The 22852-nt window shown below is 37.9% G+C and overlaps 2 protein-coding genes across 2 annotated transcripts in view; one reads left to right on the top strand and one right to left on the bottom strand.

Annotated features, from left to right (window-relative positions):
* The window catches only part of LOC122975305 (NACHT, LRR and PYD domains-containing protein 12-like), a 224994-nt gene that overhangs the window by 100596 nt on the left and 101546 nt on the right, over window positions 1–22852 (bottom strand). The window lies entirely within an intron of this gene.
* il22 (interleukin 22) lies at window positions 5315–7541 on the top strand. Its single transcript, XM_044343702.1, has 5 exons — window positions 5315–5554; window positions 5736–5786; window positions 6041–6190; window positions 6803–6859; window positions 7115–7541. The coding sequence occupies exons 1-5, from the start codon at window positions 5375–5377 to the stop codon at window positions 7199–7201; spliced, it is 525 nt and encodes a 174-aa protein (XP_044199637.1). The 5' UTR covers window positions 5315–5374; the 3' UTR covers window positions 7202–7541.

Raw genomic sequence — 22852 nt, forward strand, 5'->3', positions numbered from 1 at the left:
GAAACTCTCAGCACTGATGTTTTTTCCAGTCAATGTCTGTTTGATCTTCCACTGGATATTTCCACATACGACTTTACCTCCGGTTTGGATCAGAAAATGTTTTTCAGAAATCTAAAACGCAAGCTGCAAACGTAACATCTCATGCTATGCTCAGCAGCTCAGCGATAAAAACTGTTCGCGTCAGCCTCGTAGGAATTTCTGGCTTCTTAGCAATAAAGTCCAAATTAAAGGAATAGTTTGACATTTTGGGAAATACAGCATGTGTATTTTCTTTCTTGCCAAGAGTAAAATTCAAGGATTCAAAGGTTTATTTGACACATAAACAATGTGTAGTGAAGAATTAGAAGGAAAAGAAGAGATAAAAAGTTATAAATTTATGTAAAAATGTACATATGTCACAATTTTAAGGCAAACCATACAATAAAACATGGTGTACATGGTTGAGTGCAAATATACAAATGTGCAGGGCAATGCAAAGCAACACAAATGATGAGAAGATTGATACCACATTCATGTCTAACTCACTCAGGAAGTTGGGAATTCACAACAAAATTCCAGAAAATATACATATATTTTTCCCACACCTGTCTATAAATAAACATCCTCTCTGTACATTGCGGCCAAGGTGAAATCACGTCAGAACAAACATATCTTGTCCTCTGGACTGGAAGGCGAATTACCCAGCAAACACTCAGCCTATATGCACTATAGAAACAGAACACATACATCATCAGCCAGGCGTGAACTGCAGGTGAACCGGCCGAGTGTAATTTCCCATTATAACAATATAAGGCCAGCGCAAACAATGTAAACCTCAGTGGGTGTAGCCTCCTATAATATCATCATTACCGCATATGTGAATATCCTGCTCTGAAATTTCATCAGAGGAAATCTCAAAGGAGTTATTCCTTTGTTGTAAGAGTTCAAAAGCAAATCCAGAAATGGTCATACATGCCTATTATGTTGTGTTTTATGTCTTTAATTCCATTTTTTGTTTGTTTCTGTTGTCCTCAAATGTTTATTTTCTGGATTTTTTTGACCTACTTGGCATCGAAAAAAGCTCTCCGAGTCATTCTGCAGGTTTCATGATCTTGAAATGCAAAAGGAATCGAAGCCTGTTATCTCACCTTCAGTCTCGGAGGGATTCGTCACACACAAACAGAAAAGTGATTCCTGGCTTCACACCAGGAAAATCTCTTTTTACACATTTTTCAGATCTGGTTACATGGATTTTTTTTTGGGGGGGGGGGGGGGGGGGGGGGCATAAAATAAATGAAAATGAGAACTTCTTGCAGGTGAAAATAAGATCATTGTGTTTTCATGCACAAGTTTAACTGGGTGTCTGGTGCAGATATAAAATCAAATCAAATCCACTTTATTTAGATTTTACACACAACACAGTTGATCCAAAGTGCTTCCCAGCACACGGAGAGGAAGACAAAACAAAACAACAGAGAAAGAAGAGACAGACTTACAGAGACTTCAGGAAAAATATCTGAGCTGGATTAAGTTAGTCACAGTTAAAGGCTAATGAATAGAAGTATGTTTTAAGATGACGCTTCAAAATCTCAGTAGTGGGGGAGAATCAGATGGTGGGGGCAATAGAGAAAGCCCCTTCCCCATAACACTTTGAGTTCTGTAACGTAAGAGGGGGCAAATCCATTTAGTTCTGTAGCGAACAGGCAGCCAGTGTAGAGAGGCAACAACGAGTGTGATATGTTCCCTCTTTTTTGACCTTATCAAAACTCTTGTTGCTGCATTTTGAACTAGTCGGAGTCGTGATAAACAAGACTGTGTGATACCAAAATATAATGAGTCACAATAATTAAAGAGTGAAGATATGAAGGCATGGATGACTTTATAAATATGGATAAAAGTCTTTTTATTGGCTGAAAAAGAAAACATTTTGACTTGTTTTGTTATGTTGCATCTTTCTCATTGTATATATTTTGCATCAAATATTGTTTTAATTATTGGCACCTTTGTTTGGATTTACAATGTGTATCTGCATATATTTTTTTAACAATTTCCTGCTTAGAAAAAAGTCAAAAAAATGTAAGTCTAAAGAAGTTTTAAGTCAAAGTTTTAGCTAATTTGGATGGTGAAACCTGTTTTTACAAGATGTTACTTCCAAGCTACATTCAACTTACACTAAATAGTTTTTTTTTTTTTTAAAAATCAAACAGAACCTTTTGATTTTTTTTTCTCAATTTGATTTGGTGGGTAAAAATAGTTTTGGGATGTGTATACACTATACTTGAATACATTTTCGAGATATTTGTACTTTACAAATATCTGTATATGAATGGACAGAGGAGAGCATTTGAGCATAAGTGATGTCATAAATATTGAAAAAAGTTCATAATCATGGATTTTGTCACCCCTGTTGTTAATTTTTGTTCCTTGTTTTACTTGAATTTAGGGGATAATCATGCTCTCAGCTTCAGTTTCAGCTTTAGCTACAGTTCCCATAATACTTTGGGGGATGCAAACAAGAAGTATTACATTGTGGGTTACAATTTAAGCCCGTTTTTTAAGCTTATATTTGTTTGCAATTTGGTGAATTGGCGCCATTAAACGTGGGCTGAATTAGCTATTAGCATTTTCTGTTTGCAGTGTTTGTGATTTCTTGGACCCTCCCTCATTTCCTCCAATTTGTACATTGAAATGTATCAATTTATAGTGAAAAATGAAGGAGAAAAACAGTTTCCTGGTTCACTGAGAGGGCAACAGATTGAATTCTGAATTTCCGGTCACATTGAATATTTAATTTAAAAAACTAAAAGCCTGACAGCCTGCAGATTTCTGATACCAAATGCATCAAATTACTTGTTCATCATAGTTTCATATCACTCTGGGTGCAAGAAAAAGTTCCTGAATTATTTCCCAAATATCTTCTGAGCATGCTCAGCGGAGAGTTTTGTGATTCAAAAAGAATTTCACAGAGATGTAAAATCTTACACTTCCAGCAGTGCATTTCTTAGTCGCTACCGCTCACATCCGCCTGTGAATGTGGTCATTTCCCCTTCATTGTTAACTGGATGTTCCACTTTAGTTTGCTTCTTCCTCAATCCGTACATGTTGCAACATTACATGATGTAGAAATGATTGAACTTGATGAGATAAAGGAACCAATTCATTTTTTTACTGAACTAAAAGCAGCAGAAGCAGCAGTTTGATCAGAATATGCTGCTACAAGAGCAATTGTTTCCTGTCATTAGTCACAATCTGCAGGAAACGAGTACGTATGACCATTCAAAATGGGATTTCTTTCAGAATGAGTGATTCTAATGGGGGGGTTTACGTGAGGCATTTTGATTCAGTTTGAGCTGATTGGGAATAAAAAGCTTCAAATAAATACATGAAATTTTAATTAAAAGTTCATAAAAGTCAGAAGGAAGTCTGCAGGTCAATTTTTGTGGTGAAGTCATCCATTCTATTATCAGTCTCCCAGGGGTACACACACCCACCTCTAACACAATAAATGAAAAATAAACAGAAAAATGACACAACCACTTGATCCTTCACAGCTGTAAAAAAAATGCCAGGAAAATACTGACAGGGAAATACTAATGTCAGAAAGCTTGGATACAACAGAGACTTTTTATTCTCTATTTATAAGCTTCCCTTGGGGGGATATTATCTGCAGACACAGAGAGATATGCAGTTGTATATCCTGATAAAGTCTGCCGTTACATAACTGCCCTGCATTTGCTTATTTCTGTCTGATATTAACTGCTAAATGTCGAAGAATTTCTAACTAAAGTCAGAGATCTACAATCTTGATATGATGTTGCTTTCAGGCTAAGTTAATTAAAATGGTGCAATTGTGTTTTTTTCAACTAAGACTGTAATTATATTTCTGCAAAGATGCACATTTGGATCCATGCAGATAAGGGTTTTAAAAGTATATTAATAATAAGAAATATGCTTTTTCACTTTCTTTTAGAGAGTTAGCTAAGAACATTGACACCATGCTAATGTATGTTTGGAAAATATTAAAATGAAGCCGGGAGTTCGGTTAGTTTTTCTCAAAAACCTGGCAGGGGAAACAGCTAGCAATTTAAAAAATATGCCTACCAGCACCTTTAAAGCTAACAAATTCATGTTGTTTGTGTTTGGATTAAACAAACAAGATACAACATGTTAACTGGGAGCTAGGACAGAGCCAGGCTAGCTGTTTCCCCATATTTCCAGTCTTTATTCTAAGCTAAGCTAGGCTAGCATAAAGCTCAATACTTAGCACACATGAGAGAGGTATCAATCTTCTCATCTCACTCTTGGCAAGAAAGCAAATAAGAGTATTTCCTCAAATGCCAAACTATTGCTCCTATTCTGTCGTTAAGAGGTAAAATCTCCACACAAGACAAACATCAGCAGGGAAGAGATTACTTACAGAGCACATATGTTTTTGTGTAGAAAATATATTAACATTGGATTTCAGGAAAAGAAGTTGTAAGTGTTCCTGGAGCCAGCATCATCTAGGGGCCCTTAGAGGAACTGCAATTTCACATGTTTCACTGGATTTAACATTCAGCTTGATATTTGTAAGTAATGCACTTAAAAGACGATGAGAATTTATTAGTATTTCATATGAAAAAAATGGCTCCATTTGCAGCTGTGTACAGTATAACAAAGTTGCTTCCTCTTTATCACAAGACCTCTCCTCTTGAAGCATTACAGTACACATTATTATAATTATCTGAAGAGCCCTGTATTTAACAGATGATTACATAATTTGCTGGCTTTAAGTGTTTAATTGTTGTGTCATATGACACAAATTAACCTACTATTATCAACTGGTTGGACGAGTTTTTCTATTTTTGTCTTAGGGAAGTTTATTTAGCAGCGTGGACTTCCAGTTCATAATCCACCAGGGTGTACACAAACACACACACACACACATATAAAAATGAGGAAATGATGTCACTGGAGAAGAACTATTAAAATGTACTTTTAGCAGAGTGATGACAAACATTATTAATGTCGTCACACTTTGACCAAATTAATTTCCTCTTTTTGTAAGTGTGTGACAGTAAACAGTAAAGTAACAGATTGCACCAGCTCAGCACTGACCTGTGTGTGTGTGTGTGTGTATGTGTGTTGGGGTTTTTTGGATGGTTACCTGTCCTATATTTCTGCAGAGGGGGCGGAGGGTTGATCTGTATAAAGAGACGAGGCAGAGAGACGTCTTCACAACAGCATCCACTAACAGGTGGGGACACACAGAGAGAAGATTCACCTTAATCTGATTATTACTTATTATTATTATTATTATTATCATTATTTGTCATATTTAACAATCTGTTTCTGTGTTGCAGGTGAAAACACTTCTCCTCAAGCTTAAAGGATAAAGATAAATTCATCTACTTGAATGATGAAGGTCTCCGCACTCGTCTCCTTCCCCCGTTCAACTGCTGCCATGCTCATCCTGCTGCCGCTGCTTCTGGTTGGCTGGGCCGAGCAGGCAGCGGCGGTCCCTGTGAATCAGGCACTCAGTGCACCGCTGCAAGACCCCGAGACATACCAGGCTGTCCGTGAAGTGTCACAACACGTGAGTATTTTCGGCATTTAACACTTTAATTCCAACTCAAAAATCTGTCTTAAATCTCAAAATTCTTTCAAATTCAGCCCTTAATCTTATTCTGTAGCTTCTAGCCGATGCCTCATGTTTGTCTCCCCATGAAGTACATCTGGTTTAAACATGATGCTAATAAGTCTTTCTGTGTCTTCAGGCTCAGAGTATGCAGACGGAGGACATGACCAACACCAGACTAATTCCCAAAGTAAGCATAATCCCGGTTACTGCAAGAAAAGATGTCATTTTCTTATTGTAATATATATTTTGAGGACATTTGTTTCTGAACATTCTCGCGGAATTACTTTTTTATTGACAGAAATTTCCAAAGTTATGTCCAACAATAACGTTCTCATAAAAGAACAAACAAACAAAAAAAAATGTTAAAACATTTCAAAGTAATGTTCTTGGAAGCTGAGCGGGTGTTAGTCCTTCTGATCTCTGACCTCTGACCTACTTTAGGACCACCTGAAAATCTGCTGCCTCCATGCCAACATCCTGGACTTTTACCTGAACAACATCCTGCCTCACCATGACAACCAGCATGCCAGCATGCACCGCCTGAGGACTGACCTCACCCGTGTCAGCGAGGATCTGCAGACTCAAGGCTGCGTGAGTGTTTTAACTGAGTTGTTTGTTAAATGACATATTGATTATTAAAGGAATAGCTCAATATCTTGGGAAATTTGCTAATTCACTTTCTTGCCATGAGTTTGATAACAATCTCATAGCTACAACCAATAGCCATTCAGCTTAGCTTGGCATAAAGACTGGAAGCAGGGGAAACAGCCAGCAGCTAGCCGTAGCTTCAAAATTACCATACAGTCATGTAGCATCAATTTTCTTATCTAACTCTTGGCAAGAAATCCTCCAAAAATCTAACTATTCCTTTAAGATTCATATAGCAGGTAAATTAACTCAGCTAATTAGTTTGTGAGCATCTTTACAAGTCTGTTGTTGAGCCTAAAAATCTAATAAATATACAAACGTACAAGTACATTTCCTAAATACTGCCAATCCATCCTAAGAATATGAGGTATTCAGAGGTAAATATGCAGTGTTTGCAGCATGTATATATGTGGTGGCGGTGTGGTTGATCTTAAAATCGATAACGACTCTCTGTGGTTTCGCTACGAGAAAGCAAACAAACATGCAGCACACACAGAGAGGACGAGATGAAAAAGATAACAGTTGCCAACCTACAATACCTGTCTGTCTCTCCAGAAAGTGGCTCACTACCGCGACCATCAACACGCTGTGGAGTTTCGCAGGAAGCTCAAGGTAAGATTTTAAAAACTGAAGCTCTGAGTGACACCATACTCTGTCTATGGCTCTTAGCTTCAAACTGGTTGGTTCCTGTAGACGTAAATCGTTAAAAACACCTTACAAATATATTTAACTTATTTGTAGGATCAATTAATTGTTGTTGTTGGTCTTTTCATGAAAAATACAGAATATCACCAGACTTATCTTTTAAATTGACCAAAGGTATTATGTGTGCTTTTATTGTTAATAATGTGTCACTATGTGTTTCAGATGGAGGGCCAGCAAGGCATAATCAAAGCAGTGGGAGAGATCGACATCCTGTTCACCTACCTGCAGGACTTCTGTGTTCAGCCGTAAAACGACAACGCAGCTGCTGCACACTGATGCCTCTACTGTTTCTACTGAATGCGGATGCTTTTCTATTGATCATATTTATCACCTTTTATACCAATAACTTTTATACTTTTATTTATTGATCTATTTAATTTGAGAACATATTTAACATTTTAAAAAATATATTAAAATACAATATTTATATTGACGTTTGATTGAGTCAGTTATAGATCTATTTTTTGATCAAAATGTTTTAATACCTGAGCTGGAATGACTCTGGTGTTGATCCTGTTGCCATGTTACTGTATGGCAGATTATTATGGAGGGTGTTACAGTATTTAAATGTCTCAGACTGTTGTGTGTTACAGGATTTACTTGAAAATAAATATATTTGGTTCTAATATAAGTTTGTGTGTAAAGTCCTTTGTAGCTACTTGCTAGTTTCAAGCTAGCAATTTAGTGAATAAGGTAACACCATTAAAACTTAAGAAATGTCTTAGCTAGTCATTGTAGCATTACGAGGTGTAACATAATCTCCAAAAATAACAGTTTTAGGGCCAAAAAGCAAAATAAACTCTCTTTTACTCCTTAGTCTAAATAGGTCAGATATTAGCACGCTAATGTTAGCTTTGGCAGTTGGTTCATTCAGCTAGCTTAGCAACAGTTCCACCTGCAATTAGCGATATTTTTCTCTCCCAGGATAGTGAAGTCATAGCTTGCCCTACTCTGCTTCTGATTGGCTTACCCTATATTCTTAACCCAACCCTAACCAATCCCACTTCCCATACCTAAACCTGACCAACTCAACCAATGAAGGCAACAGGTAGTAGCCAATCAGAGACATCCTGGGAAAAAAAAAATTGGCCTGCAGTTAGTAGCTATAAATATTTAGTAACAACCAATTTCTGCGTACAGTAAGAACTAGTTTGTGTGGTTTCAATTTAGTGATGTGTAAATCTCCACTCAATAAAGACTTAAATATTATAACTAGGCTAAACTTACAAAGAGCTGGAATTCACTGTTTTCCAATGCAGGCAGTGTGGATGGTGATCATCTGTGATCATCCGTCTCCTTCACATCATTTTGAGTCAACAGATTTATCATTTCCGTAAGTTGGGGGTAACTTTTGCTGCAATGCAATGTGTCGTCATCCGACAAGTTGTGCGTTGGCCAGCCATATACATTGTAACATGAACGCTTTATTTCTGCTGTTTACGTCACGATTGTTGTGACGAAAGGTAAAATAATTGTCACTGTGATAACTGTTTAGAGTTATAATGCTGTCTTTGAGTACCACAAACCACTGTGCAGCAGATCTGTTACTCAGACTGAAGCAACACACATGGCTGGATAAACCTTCTACAGGGTCCAGGGGCAAGAGTTTGTTGTTAGACCCCTGCTATATATGGTAGAACCAATTAGTTGATTGACAGAGAATTAAATGGCAACAATTTTGCTAATTGATTAATCATTTAAGTCATTGTTTAAAGGCAAAAATTCTCTGGTAGCAGCTTCTCAAATATGAATATTTGCTAGTTTTCACAGTTCTCCATGACAGTAAACTCAACATCTTTGTGTTGGTCAGACAAAACTTGGGCATCAGGGAATAAAGATAAAGATTATTATTTTTTATTCTTTTTTTTTTTTTTTTTTTTACAATGAACCACTGAATCCATCAAGAAAACAGTAGTTGGTTGCAGCCTTACAGTACTGAATAACGGAATAATGGAATAATACGATCTGTCCCTTAGTTGTCTGTGTGCAGTTTGATAGACGAATATATAAAAACACAACCTTACAAAAAATTAGCTCAATAAAAACTTAAACTATTCTAAGTCTTCAAACTAGATTTTGACACAGAGTCCCTCTTCAAGACCAGGCCCACAAAATGGAGAATGGTGGACCTGTCAGAGTTCAAATTGGACTTCCCTGCCGCACATTTATTACTAATTTTCGATCAATCAGATTACATAGACTCAAATGATATGGAGCAGTTGCGGTTGGCAACACGTCCCCACCAACGTAGCCCACTGTGTTGTTTTTTTCACTCTGAATCTACACTTCCATGCAACCTTTCGTGACTGAAGTTGCAAGTACATAATCTATCTTTAAGTTTTAGGTGTTGTTTGGTGAGGCAGGAGTAAGGGGATCCCCCCCCACCCCCCGAAACACAAACACACACACACACATACACTGAATGATTTTAATATTAAATTGGTGCAGAACTCTGCAGAAACCACAAGTAGACGAGACCTACTTACCTACTTTCACTGGTGTAGGTTTGGTTTCAGCTCCATGTTTAGCCTACGTCTGTGTATACACAGAATGAGTGTGTATATGTGTGTGTGTGTGTGTGTTGGGGGTGGGGAGGCTTTATATGTGTTTCTCTTTAATACCACACATTTAACTGTGAATAAAAATGCATTATGTTGTTTTTAATTATTTAATTACGCCTGAAACAAAAACTTCATCTGATCGTCAGTGGAGCTGTATATCAACCCCTTGAATCAGTGCTCCTTGCCATTTGGCCACTGAGCTGCTTGTTGGGCTGGTGCTGCTGTTCAGTTTATTTGCTGTTGTTCATACTCTGTGCTGCTGGTAGCACTTTGATCCAGCTCTGTTTACCATTCATGTAACTTGTAGGTAATTTTCAGGAAGCCTTGTAGGGGTTCTCTGCCATTTTCCTTTTTCTCCTCTTTTGTGGTTATCCAGGGAGCTTAGCATTATCTTTCTTTCCAATTCTGTAGACCAAGTGAGACTTTATTTTCTAGTTAGTGTTGGGTTTTTGTTTGTTGTTTTGGCCTTGGAGACCCTAACACCTTATTTGCTTCCTTTTCTGCTGCTATATCAGTCAGTTTATCTCTGTTAATCATCTTTTTTTGTTCATAAATGGTATTCCTTGTTGCACTTTGAAAGTGTTTCAGCAGCCTCATTCGCCAAGGGTTTTCAGTAAACTGGTTATGTTACTCCCTGTGTTCCCCTAGACATTAGAGGTGGTAACATGCAAGTAGTTAAATAGTTTAATTCTTTTCTCCAGTTAAAACTCTTAATTCAAACTGTGGTTCCAGTCTCTCCAACATGTGGATTAGCTGTAGGTTTTTAAACTGTTATCAGACTAAATAAACAGTTTGAAGACATCACAAATCAAATCAATCAAATGTAATTACATGTAATTACATTAAATGTAATAACCCTAACCCTAGGACTGCTTATTTTTCTAAACAAAGCGTGGTTTTGATGGTACAGACTTTATCTTGAATTATGTAACTGTAGCAGCTGAGCATGGTGTGGTCAGTGCAGGTTAACTTCACCATTCACATTACTGTCATGGTTCTTTCACAGTCTGGCTCTATGCTCTTAGTTGCCATCATCCACCAGTCCACCAGATGCCGTCAGACTTTTCTTCCACTGTTGCAGATTATATTTAAGGGCCCCTTGAGATGCTGTTGCTTGCTACATTGACTCTCATAGTAACTGAGTGCAAAAGTGAACTGAAATGTAGAGCAACAGTTGTCTTTCAGTCCAATTTATGTTGTCACGTGCAGCCTTAATATGCAGTTTATGTTTCTGGTCTATATGGTAAAGGTCCCTAGATTGGCAATGCAACGCTGAAGTTTATTTGCTGTGTTTGCTCAGTGTGACTTGTTCACTTATTTAAGTTATATTTATGTAATTCCAAGACAGTTAATGAATGATGGTCTATATACGAAGAGGATAGTGCATGATTATATGGTAGACTCTTATTTAACTCATGGATGAAGTTCTGTTTTTTATTTTGCCCTCAGCCCAGAGCAGCTATTGCCTTTTGGGTTTTTTTTCTTGTTTTTCCCAGACTGCTTTTCTCTCCACAACTTCCCTGCATTCAGTCTCGTTAGCCTTACTCTGCTCCCTGTGTCCTCCCCAGCCAATCAGCTCAGCCTGCCCCTGTGTTTTGCCACCTGTTCCTTGTTGTTTCATTAGTTCAGTTTACATAAGTCCTGGTTTTCAGTTTGGTTTTTCTTGGATCCCTTGGTTCTGTATTGCTCAGTTTTGCTCTGCTCTGTTCCATCTGGTTTTGTTTTGTTCCGTTTTTCTGGATCTTTATTAAAGAGACATTGTTCAGTTCATTCTGGCTGTTTTGTCCTGCATTTGGGTCCATTTCCTGCTACTCCCTTGACAATTACCTGTTCCACTCCCAGGTTAAACTGAACCAGTAAAGTAAAAACTATATCAGTAGTCATGTCTCCCCTAAAATATTTTGTTACAGAGGTGGCTTGGTCTTGGGGTGTATTTTCGGCAGCACAGATGCTACTGAATGATCATAGAAATATAGGAACACTACAGACAGCAGTGTGTCTCTATGATCCTCTTGCTCTTCCGTGACTACACCTTGCTACTTGTCAATTTGATCATGAAAGTGACACTATTCTATAGAGTATATGCAAATCTGTCTGCTACTTCAGCACCATGGACAACGCCATGGATTTATCAATACACAGCACAGTTAGGTTACTGATATTTCACAGCCATAGTCGGGGCCATAGATTCTAACGTGCACAAACCTCAATCAGATAATGGATCAATGAGTAAGGCACACTAGACTAACATATTCAACTAAACAACCCCTCTGCCCCTGCACTGTCTCTGCTACTGGGGGATGGACAGGAGGGGTGGCAGGTTAACAAGGGGGATGCAGTTTGGTCATTTTGCTAACAAGAGGATGATTAGTTAGTTAGTTAGTTATTGTGTCATGCATATACCATTGCCCAGCCCACATGGACTTAGAAGATAACAAAATGCAGCTACAGTGGTGAGATATTTGTCAAACGTAGACAAGAATAAAACTTCTTATATTACATTGCAAACAAAGAACTGTGTCTTCTGTACCAAACTCAACAAATACAATCAGCCACACAAAAGGTTCACTTCCTGAAAGTGACAGATTATGTTTTTTATAATCATTCATCCAGAAAAAAATTATCAGAAATTAAAGCCATTTTAATAAATAGTGTAGACCTTAAATCATCATATAATGAGCAAAAAAACATAAAATGGACCTTTGGATAATTTTTGCTTCACATAAGGCTCCACTCTGTAGCTGACAATATGTTCTTAATTTAGATTAAACATGAACAGACTATTAGTAACAGTTTGTACAGGGCATCATGAATATTACACTGTAATTTGTTTTGGAAAATAAAAAAAAGACTCAGGAATTCAAAATAAGGATTTCACGCAAAAATGAAGGATTTCATGCAAAATGTCCCAGTTAAAAAACTTACTAGTGAGCCGCTGTTCAGGCATATTCACAAGTCTGTTCCAAAGTTGAATCATCTAGCATTTATGTCTGACATTTAGTGGTTCCCATCCCATATCACAAAACTTAAAACTCATTTTTTTGCCTTAAACTTCACTTCATGACCTTTTACTGCACGGCGGGATGGTTTCTGTCCTGCAGACGAGATTATTGTTTATTGCAACTGTTCTGATAACCATTGCATCTCTCTAATGTTCTGCTTGTTCCAGTGTGCCCTTCTCTCATCTCTCCCTATTTTCTCTTCCTGTCCTCTCTTGTCTCTCAGGCGTCTCTTGCTGGACCAGTGCCCATCCTGGAACCACTCTGCTTCCCTGGCTATCGGAGCCATTTCCTGAGGTTTTGGATCTGGTTCCCCATCCTGCAGGAGTTCAGCGTCCACCCATGTCTCTCTCTCTGAATGGTGTTTTTCTCATTTTCTTTGCTCTTCTCCTGTGTATGTGAATGGTTTTATGATGATGTAAGTCTCCCCCCTGTGTAGTCTGTCCTCCTGCCAGGTCTCCATGGAGGTTGTGTGGCTCAGATCCTATTCTGTTCTGGTGGCACATGGAAGCTGCTTGGTGTCCTCTTCATCAAATTCTTCATATATATTATAAATCCAGTATAATTTTGTTATCCTGGTCAATACTGTATTCTGTAATTTGTGTTCTATTCTGTACACACAGCATCTATTGCTTGTCTGTCTGTCCTGGGAGAGGGAACCCTGTTCTGTTGCTCTTCCTGAGGTTTCTTCCATTTTTTCCCTGTTAAAGGGGTTTTTTAGGACAGACTGTAAAGCCCCCTGAGGCAAATCTTTCATTTGTGATACTGGGCTATACAAATAAAATTGAATTGATATGACTTAATGGCCAAAAATCAGTTCCTCCAAGAAATTGCAATTTTGCAATCGCAATAATTAACTTTATTTTTTTTTTCCACAATAATCACAAAAAAACTCAGAAAAACTGAAAAATGACACCACAGAATATCTCCATAATCAAGTACAAAGCAAATAAACAATAGTTTTATGGATTGAAAAAGACAGTCAGCCTTTATTTCTATGCAGGAAGACTTGTTTGAAACTTGATACTGGTGTACTGATATTTTGTTCCTGGTCCTGATTAAATTGTAAAAGACTAGACTAGACTTTTGAAGTGAGGAGCAGACAAAATGTCCTCACTTCAAGGTGTAAAACTCCATCTGGTCCTCACAAAGATAGAAGTACAAGAGCAAACACACACACACACACCTGAATTCACAGTCCGTTTACCTCTTAGTTGGGGGCGGGTTCAGCAGGGTTGTACCTGTGTGATGTCATCTCAGGGGATTTCCCACACAGGTGATAGTAGGTCTCCCCACACCCAATCTCTCAGGGCTCAACTGTAAGGCCATCACACACATTGCAAATACAATAGCCCAGGACATCACACACCCATTAATCACCACTACACTGTACTGCCCTCTGGGTGCAGGTACAGGTCCCCGAGGTGTAGAAGGGCTCACTTTGACAAAAGCCTGATGCCTGCAGCCACAGCAGCCCTAAATACTGTGACTCTCTGAAGAAACTATGAGTCTTGTTTTCATGTTGTTTGCCTGTCATTCTTGTGTGATGATATGTGTAAAGTGTAATGTTGATTTTCTCTGTGATGTGACAGTGTTGTGAAAAAGAATAATAAAGTCAATAAAGTCTAAATAACCAACTAACAAGCAGACTGACTGCTGTGTGTGTGTGTGTGTGTGTGTGTTTGGGTAATGAGGATCTATATTTAGCTGTTGTGTTTTCTGTGTTGAGCAAACAGAAGCTGAGACGGGTCACATGATCACATGGTGATGTCACTCAGGTGGTCTGGAGATATTTATAGAAACAGCATTCACAGTAAAGAATAAAAAATAAAATCTGTTTCTTTTCAGTTCAGGCAAAAACGTTATTATTCTGTTAGCTCTGACACTGACGCTGGAGTCTGTGATCACTTCAGCTCTTAAGTTACATCAGGAATGTTTTTATCTCCTGGGGTAATCTTATGTGGTGACTGTTTACTGTTTTCCCTGATAATGATGCAATGCTAGACTGTCCAACTCTGTCACTCACAAAGACTAAAGTACAATGATGAAATGTAGTATCAGCTGCTCATGAAAAACTCTGATTAAACTGACGGCAACAGTACTTTTATTTTACTTGAGTACAATTGTGGAAGAGGCACTGAGATCCTTTTCTTAAAGCGGCTATAATCAATATTTTTCATAATAATGTTTGAGATGACAGTGTGTAATGTGTGATGAACCGGTAGAGGATTATCAGTGACTCTGCAGCTCCTCTCGGCTTTACAGGGCTTTATAGGGAGTTTCAGCTCATTGTTTATCTGTCTGGCTGCAACTTTACTGTTTTGATTCACTCCCAGCGCTCTCATAGCATTGTTGGGGCTGCAGCAGGCAGCTGTTTGCAGAGGAAAAGCTGTAAAAAGCCACTGTACACTACCTGCTCAGCACCAAAAGGCAAACAGACACAGTTAGCTGTAGACTAGCTGGTAAACATAGTGGAGCATTTAGCAGCTAAAGAGCCAGATATTTCCCTCAGGAGTTGGTAGAGAGCAAAAACAGAGCTAAAAGAGAATGAATATTGGACTTACATTCACCAGGTGGATAGAAACACGACTCCATATGAATGATAATGTTGCTCTGTAACTGCTGGATGTGAAAATAAGCAACTGTTTGCTAACAAGTTCAACAACTTAAAGCTGATGATATGTCAGTGTTGTGTTCACTACTTGTTCCCAATGAAAACTAGCGGACAAAACATCAGTTAATGCAGGTTTAAGTAAAAGTACAGACATATTGGCAGGAAGTATCGAAAGTGAAAATACTCATGATGCGAACTGGCCCCATTTACATATACTATTGGAATGTTAACACACTTTCTTTTTCTTATTTTGGTTTTCTTTGTTGCTCCTTCCTCTTGACTTGTCCTTCGTCATATGTGTCTCCATGTTAATCACTTATATTGTGCTATCAAGAAAAAGGTTATTAATACTGATTAATTGATGTATACTGTATGTAAGCAGCATTATTAAGGTAGAGTTAATTAGTTAGTTTGGAACTTTATTGTTCACACGTTTCAACAACATAATTTAAAATACATGAAAACCATAGAAAATACAGTATAATAAAGATAAAGAGCTATGTGTTTAGCATTCTTATTGCATTTGTCAAGAGAGCAACTTTTAACAAGTTATACTGTTCGATAGCCTAATATATAACAAAAGAATTTTTTATAAACTATCATTTTACATATAAAATATTGATCTGAAAACTAGCTATAGCTGTTAAATAAATATAGTGGCTTAGAAAGTACAATATTTCACTCTGAAATGTAGTGGAGTAGTAGTAGTCTGAAAATGTTTGTCGTGGAAATTGTCTGAAAACACTTAACGCACATATGAAATAATACACAAAACACTGATATTAAAAAAAATATTAAATATTATTGTAAAATAAGGAGACAGAACACAAAGATTTGCATCAGTTTGTCTCAACAAACAAAGAGCAATCCTAATCTATTATAGTTGCAGAAGGAACAAAGAAATGATCTGTGATTGGTTAATGTAGCAGTTTATATGATTACAGCCAATGGAACACAGCCACAAGATATAGATTTACATGCACACGTATATAACATAAGAGTCACATCTCCCCAAGGCTCAGAAAACCATGAGTTCCAAGCTATATATGGCCTTTGACCACTTAACATGTTCAGCTTACACCAAGACCCAGAATATCACCTTAATTTGGGCTTAAACCAAGATGGAGGAAAGGAGTGAGTACATTCTTTCTCTCAATGACATGCATGCATACATAAGATAAGCATCTGATCATCTCAACACCTCAACACGTTATAGACTAATATTAGACTTTGGTGAAAAAAATTGTGACGTCAGCTGCTTCTGTTACAATAAAAGCCACAACAAAAAGATCGCAGCGTGTCATTTACTCTGAAGTTCCTTCAGCTCTACGTGACACCACATGAGGAAAACCGAGCCTTTGAAGTTTGGAAAATTTCCAACTTTTACTTTCTGTTGTGCTCAGCTCCTATTCAGTCACGTTTTTTCTGCAACAAATATACATCTCTCTCTTCAAACTCTTCCGAATGAAGGAACATGACTCACTGATGTGTTTTCAATAGTTTTAAGATATATCAGGCTTTGGATACACACACACAATATTTGTTAGTAGATCAGTTCATTGTTGGTTTGGATCCAAACACGAGATTTGTTGACAATAAGGAAAATATAGAAAACTGCCAGCCTTATGCTTTTAACATTAATGTGAATATGTGTTGTTGTAAAGAGGAAATGTATCTTGCAGCCAGTTGAAACACATGTTGAACAGAAAGCATAATAAATGTATGTAGAACAAATGCCACCGTTGAATATAGCCCTGCAATCACTGACCGGAGCGAATACGCCCTGCTGTAATATGGGTCAGAGAGTGTCTTGTCATTTTCTGAAACATGTCGCACTGGAAAACAAACCTGCAGAGTCACCGTTTCATGGCTAAGTTGAGAAAGCCACAACCTAGTTTGATCTGGCCACACATCTAAACCTGTTTACAAAAATAAACCTGTCAACCCAGCAAATGACATCATCACCACAGAGGCTTGGAAACAAAGAAATCTGATCAAACCAAATCTGATCAGTCTCCAAAGAACTTCACAAAATGTATACAATTACTAATTAATTATTAATTCAATTCTAAAAAACTCACTTTATTGTTTAATTTTTATTTATCTATTTTTTAGTGCCCAAAAACAAATTTAACAAGATTTTACAACTTTTTCTGTACTGAGTTTCTCTGCACAGGAACTTTTACATAGAGCTAACATATTGTTGTTTGTCAGGTAAGGACGAATCCTAAAAGCTAGCTTCACATTGTTTCTCGCAGTGTGTTAAGTGTGAAAGAATGAGTAAAATAAGCAACAAGTCCACCAAAATTAATGGTCAAATATGTGTTTTGACCATGTGACTCCAGAACGACATATGGGAGAGTTTAATCTGGTGCCCCATATCGGCAGTAACCAGCAGGATCATTTGTCTGTGCTTTCCAAAGCCTTTACACATCATTGTTAAAAAATAATGGTGTTTTATGATGTGTCAATGCTGTGGTTAAGGTCTGGCTAGGTTTAGGCCACCTTTGTCGTCATGGCTACAATAACCATGGGGTTAATCTTAGCTTTGAAAAAACTGTCCCGACTCACGGTTGGAAACAGGAAGCGAACAACAGTCTCCTGTGGCAAAGTCCACTGTTTGTAAGTTTGGGTTAAGCCATCCACTCAACCCACCACCTCCATATGAAATTTGTCAACTTGCTGTATATGTACGTCACCACTGCTTTGGGTCATAATTACTCCGGCTGCTAGATGGCATCTGTTACTCAAACGTAACTATATGTCGTTTTTGGGTGACTGACATTATGACCTGTTGTGTTATTTCTCTTGGGAGGACGGTCTCATTAACATTTTACAACTTGCCAAATACGTCAATCAACAACATTTTTTCATCATGTTGAGAGAAATTCAGCCAGCATTACATTTCTAGCAAAACATATTTACTGTTGCTATTTAATCATATATGAACATAATTTCTAGGAGACAGAGTTGGCACAGAAATACAACATATTATGTCGTCTAATTTGGGGGATTTGTTGCTTTTGTCAGGCCTCTCACCATAAGTATTTAGAGACTTTCTTCCCAAGAAAAATGATACAATAGGTTGTAATGTCAGACGCCCCAAAACGACCCACAGTCATGTTTGAGTGACAGATGCCATCTAGCAGTGGTGCAGATCAGATGATGTATATATACGTACATTGACAAATTTCAGGTTGATTGGATGGATTAACCCAAACTTGCAAAAAGTGGACTTTACCATAGGAGACCACTGTTTGTGTCCTGTTTCCAATCGCGAAGCAGGACAGTTTTTTAAAAAGTGTAACTATGATAGTCCCCTAACTTTCAAGGGGATTATTGTAACATTGACGGTTATTATTGTAACATTGACGACGAACTTTACGGAAGTAGTGACTTTACTCCCTAAACCTAAGTGGTTTTTGTTTCTAATACTAACCAGACCTTTACCACAATGTTGTCACATCATAAAACATCAATATTTTTAAATAGTGATGTGTAACGGTTTTGGAAAGCACAGATAAATTATGTTGTCCTGGCGATAGAGGCGCCAGATTAGAAAATGCTCCTATGTGTTGTTCTGGAGTCACATGGTCAAATGATGTATTTGATCATTTAATTTGGAGGACTTGTTGAGTATGTCAGTCATTGCGTATTTCTTTAACCTTCTGCAAAATGCAACCTACTCCTAAAGGGAACTGGTCCATCTTTGGGTGCAGGAGTTTATCCCAGCATGCACTGCAGGGGCTGATCTGTCAATCAACCAAAGGATGATCTGACAAAGATCACTCTTTGTAATGTTTGCACTTTTATTGCAGGCAAACAGACAGTAATGAGCTGTAATGAGTTTACTGAGCTGCAGTGTCAGTGTGGCTGCTTGACCTGGTTACTGATCAGACTTCCAGGAACTAACACACACACACACACACACACACACACACACACACACACACACACACACACACACACACACACACAACACACACACACACACACACACACACATACTTCCTCAAGTTCACTCTACTTCAAAATCTTGACTCAGAAACAGCTCAAGGTATTCTTCTTCCTCTACGGTGCCTGCATGCTGACATCTTCATTCTGTCGTCAATCTGGGTCGGACGACCGACAATTCAGAGTTTTCTGAAACCTGGTGGAAAACGAACTTGCCGAGTCACCATTTCCTTGGCTGCGTCGCCAAGGCCGCAACCTAGTTTTATCTGACCGCACATCTAAACACCAAACACCAGGACTTGGTGACATCATCATGCCAGTGGTGAGGACTCAGCAGAAAGAGAAAGGAGAAATGAGACAAATTAAAAAGAGGAAAAAGGAGAGAGGATGAGAAGAAAATAAGGAAAAAAGAGGAGGAGAGAAGAAGAAAAGTGAGGAGGGAAGACAGAGGAGAGGAAGAAAGGAGGATTGGAGGAAAGTAGGAGACAAGTGAGAGGAAAGAGGAGGAAGCTGGGAGGAAAATGTTGAGAAATGAGAGAAAGAAAGGGGAGAAGTGGAGAGAAAGGGAGATGAAGAAAGAAAGGAGGAGGAGAAAATAAAGAAAGGGAGGAGAGAAAGAAATGGATAAAAAGTAGGAATGAAAGGAAAGCTGTCAACAGGAGAAAATTAAAGGAGGGAGAAAATAATGAAAAGAGGTAGAGAAAAGATGAGGAGGTTTGAAGAGGAAGAGGAGGAGAAAATAAAGGAGGAAAAACAGAGGAAATAGAGAAAGGAGGCCAGAAGGAGAGTAAAGGTGGAACGACAGGAAAGAGGAAGAGCAGGAGAGAATGAAAGAAAGGAGAAAGAGACTAAAATGAGAGGAGAGGAGAAGAGAAGGGAGGGAAGAGAACAAATGAGACTAAGACAGGAGAAAAAAAGGAGAAAGAGGAGGTAGGAAGAGGAGGAGAGAGGAGAAGGAGTAATGGAGGAGTCCAACAGGAGGAGAAGAGGGAAGAGAGGAGGATGAAATAAAGAAAAGGAGGAGAAAGGAGATGGGACGGAAAACTGGCTCAGAAAATAGGGAAGGAGAGGAAACTAGGAGAGGACGGGAAAAGACAATAAAGAAAGAAGAAGAAAAAGAAAGGGGGAATACTAAAGGAAACAAGGAGAGGAGGTAGGAGAGAGAAATGAGAAAGAGGAAAAGAGGAGAAAAGAAAGGAGGAGAGAGAGGAGAGAAAGGGGGAGGTGACGTCACCATGGAGACTCCTTAGAGAGTCGCAGCAGTGAGTCAGTGATATTTCGAAACTTCAGAAATTTTTTAGAAACAGGAGAAGAGGTGAAATAAGAAGAAAAGAAGATGGGGGGGGGGAGTGGTGACAGAAGAGGAGACGAAGAAGAGAGGAGGAGCGGTGACAGAGGAGGAGAAGAAGAGAGGGGGAGGTATAAATGTAGCAGAGGGGAGTGAACCTGCTGCAGTTGAAGATGTTTCTCCTCATCCTCAGGATGTCTGCTCTCCCGCTGCTGCTCAGCCTCCTCCTCGTTTCCATGGCGACGGCCGAGAAGGAGCCCACCTGCCAGCAGCAGATCCCCACCGAGCTGATCCGAGACCTGTGGAGGGACACCAAAGTGCTGATCGACAAACTGCCGGTAAGATCAATAACTATCAGTAATCAGACTGATTATCAACTAATCTCCTGTCACTTTACTATCAATTAAATGTCATTATTTACTTTTATTGAGTCTGCAACTTATTTAGTTTATCCTCAATTAGTTGTTATATAAGTTATAACTTATATTGATTAGCCTGCTGATCAATATATCAGTTTGCTATCAATTAAAGATTTTCTTTTACTGATTTGTCCACTAATCAGTTTGTCAGTTTACTGTTTACTTAAGATCAATAATAATGATATTTGATTAGTCTATTGACTAATCAATAAGAGATGCCAGCAAGAACTCTTATTGATTAGTCTGCTAATCAATATGCCAGTTTACTGCCAATTAGACTTCAGTAATAACTCTTATTGATGAATCTGCTAAACAGTATGCCAGTTGTCAATCTCATGATCATCATCACTGATGATTATTATTGACATTTAAAACTGACATATTGATTAGCGCCCTAATCAATATGTCAGTTTTAAATGTCAATAATAACTTGTCAGTTTATTAATAATTCAACAATAACTGTATTGATTATGTGTGCCAATCAATAAGCCAGTTTACTATCGATTAAAGGTCAATAACTCTTATTGATTAGCTTGCCGATCAATATGTCAGTTTTTTATCAGGTGAATATCAATAACACCGCCATTATTCTGCCAATCAAAATGCTTATGATCACTTATATGTCTCTTATTGATTAGAATGCTTATCAATACTGTATGTCAGTTTACTATCAGTTAAAGATCAATAATAACTCTTATTAATTAGTCTTTACCAGTTTACAATCAATTAAAAGCAACTTTTACTGATTTGTCTGCTAATCAATAGCTAGTTTATAATCAATTAAGGTGAATAATATTACTCATTTATTCTCATCAGTGTCAGTTCTTCAAATGGCAATAATCACTTTATTGATGAATCTTCTTATTAATATATCAGTTTACTATCAACTGAAGACTAGTAGTTCTTATTGTTTAGTCTGCTGATCAATAGATCAGTTTACTATCAATTAATACAGAGAAATAATGACTCTTATTGATGAGTCTGATAATCTATGTCAATTTCCTATCAATTGAATATCAATATCACGTACCGATTAGTGTGCTGATTAATATGTTCATACGAGGAAATAACTCACGGAAGAGGAAGATTTAGGAAGACGTACGATCAGAATCAAACCTTGAATGTCAATCAATTATCAATCAAAAACACAGATAAGAGTCTTTTTCTGTATTTTCTCTGATCTGATCATTGTGGCAGATTTCTTGGACAACACGGTTTCACACCAGCATTTAATCATTCATATTGATGAGCGAAAGTATGATGCTCAGACTCGTAAACTGATGTTTGGTATCAGACAGGAAGTGAAAGTGTGAAAAGCTGCAGTTTTTAAACCAGATCAAAGCTTCTGATCAGATCAAAGACTTTCAGACTGAAAACACATAAAGCAGCTTTTAATTCACAGCTGCTGGAAACAGAAACACTTTTATAGCGACAGACGTCATTTATAAACTGTGACTAATGCTGATATTAATATTGATAGGAAACAGGAAATATTGATTAGCTTTACATGATACATATGAGTAAACGGAAACACCTCCACTGACTCCTGGTGATGGTTTTAAAGTGAAACCAAACAATCTTTACAACTTTACTCTTACACTGTGTGTTCTAAATATCCGTTTCCTCTTTGCCTTTCAAATAGTGTAAATATAGTGTAAAATGTCAAATGTCATTAATTTAATAAAAACAAATGAATTTAATGTTTTCATCTGCAGAGAGAAGACTCAGTCTGGCGGTTGCTGCCCAAGTTCTGCACCAAATGTCCCGAGGTCAGTAAACCTGCTTTGACCTGAGACAATGTGACGCTGTCTGAATGTTGCTGGAGAATATTAGTGGAAGTAAATCTTTCACTGAAGTTTTAACTTCCAACCATGCTGGTGTCTGCTTGGTTTACCTCAACCACAACCACACACATAAACCATCTCCAGTCTAATACTGTAAAAAAAACCCATTTTGAACAAGTCTAATCTCACACTGCAACTCAACATAACAACCACTCCGACTGGAATCTTCTCTCCCGTTAAAACCAAGTGTTTACAATCACGTTTTCACTGAAATACCTGTT

Source organism: Thunnus albacares, chromosome 23 (assembly GCF_914725855.1).
Source record: "Thunnus albacares chromosome 23, fThuAlb1.1, whole genome shotgun sequence".
In the NCBI taxonomy this organism is placed as follows: domain Eukaryota; kingdom Metazoa; phylum Chordata; class Actinopteri; order Scombriformes; family Scombridae; genus Thunnus; species Thunnus albacares.

What these genes read in the sequence shown, in the direction of transcription:
- il22 (XM_044343702.1), top strand. Translation starts at nt 5,375, where the DNA reads ATGATGAAGGTCTCCGCACTCGTCTCCTTCCCCCGTTCAACTGCTGCC. An exon ending in TCCGTGAAGTGTCACAACAC is followed by an intron (nt 5,555 to 5,735) that starts GTGAGTATTTTC and finishes CTGTGTCTTCAG; the next exon opens with GCTCAGAGTATGCAGACGGA. An exon ending in AGTTTCGCAGGAAGCTCAAG is followed by an intron (nt 6,860 to 7,114) that starts GTAAGATTTTAA and finishes TATGTGTTTCAG; the next exon opens with ATGGAGGGCCAGCAAGGCAT.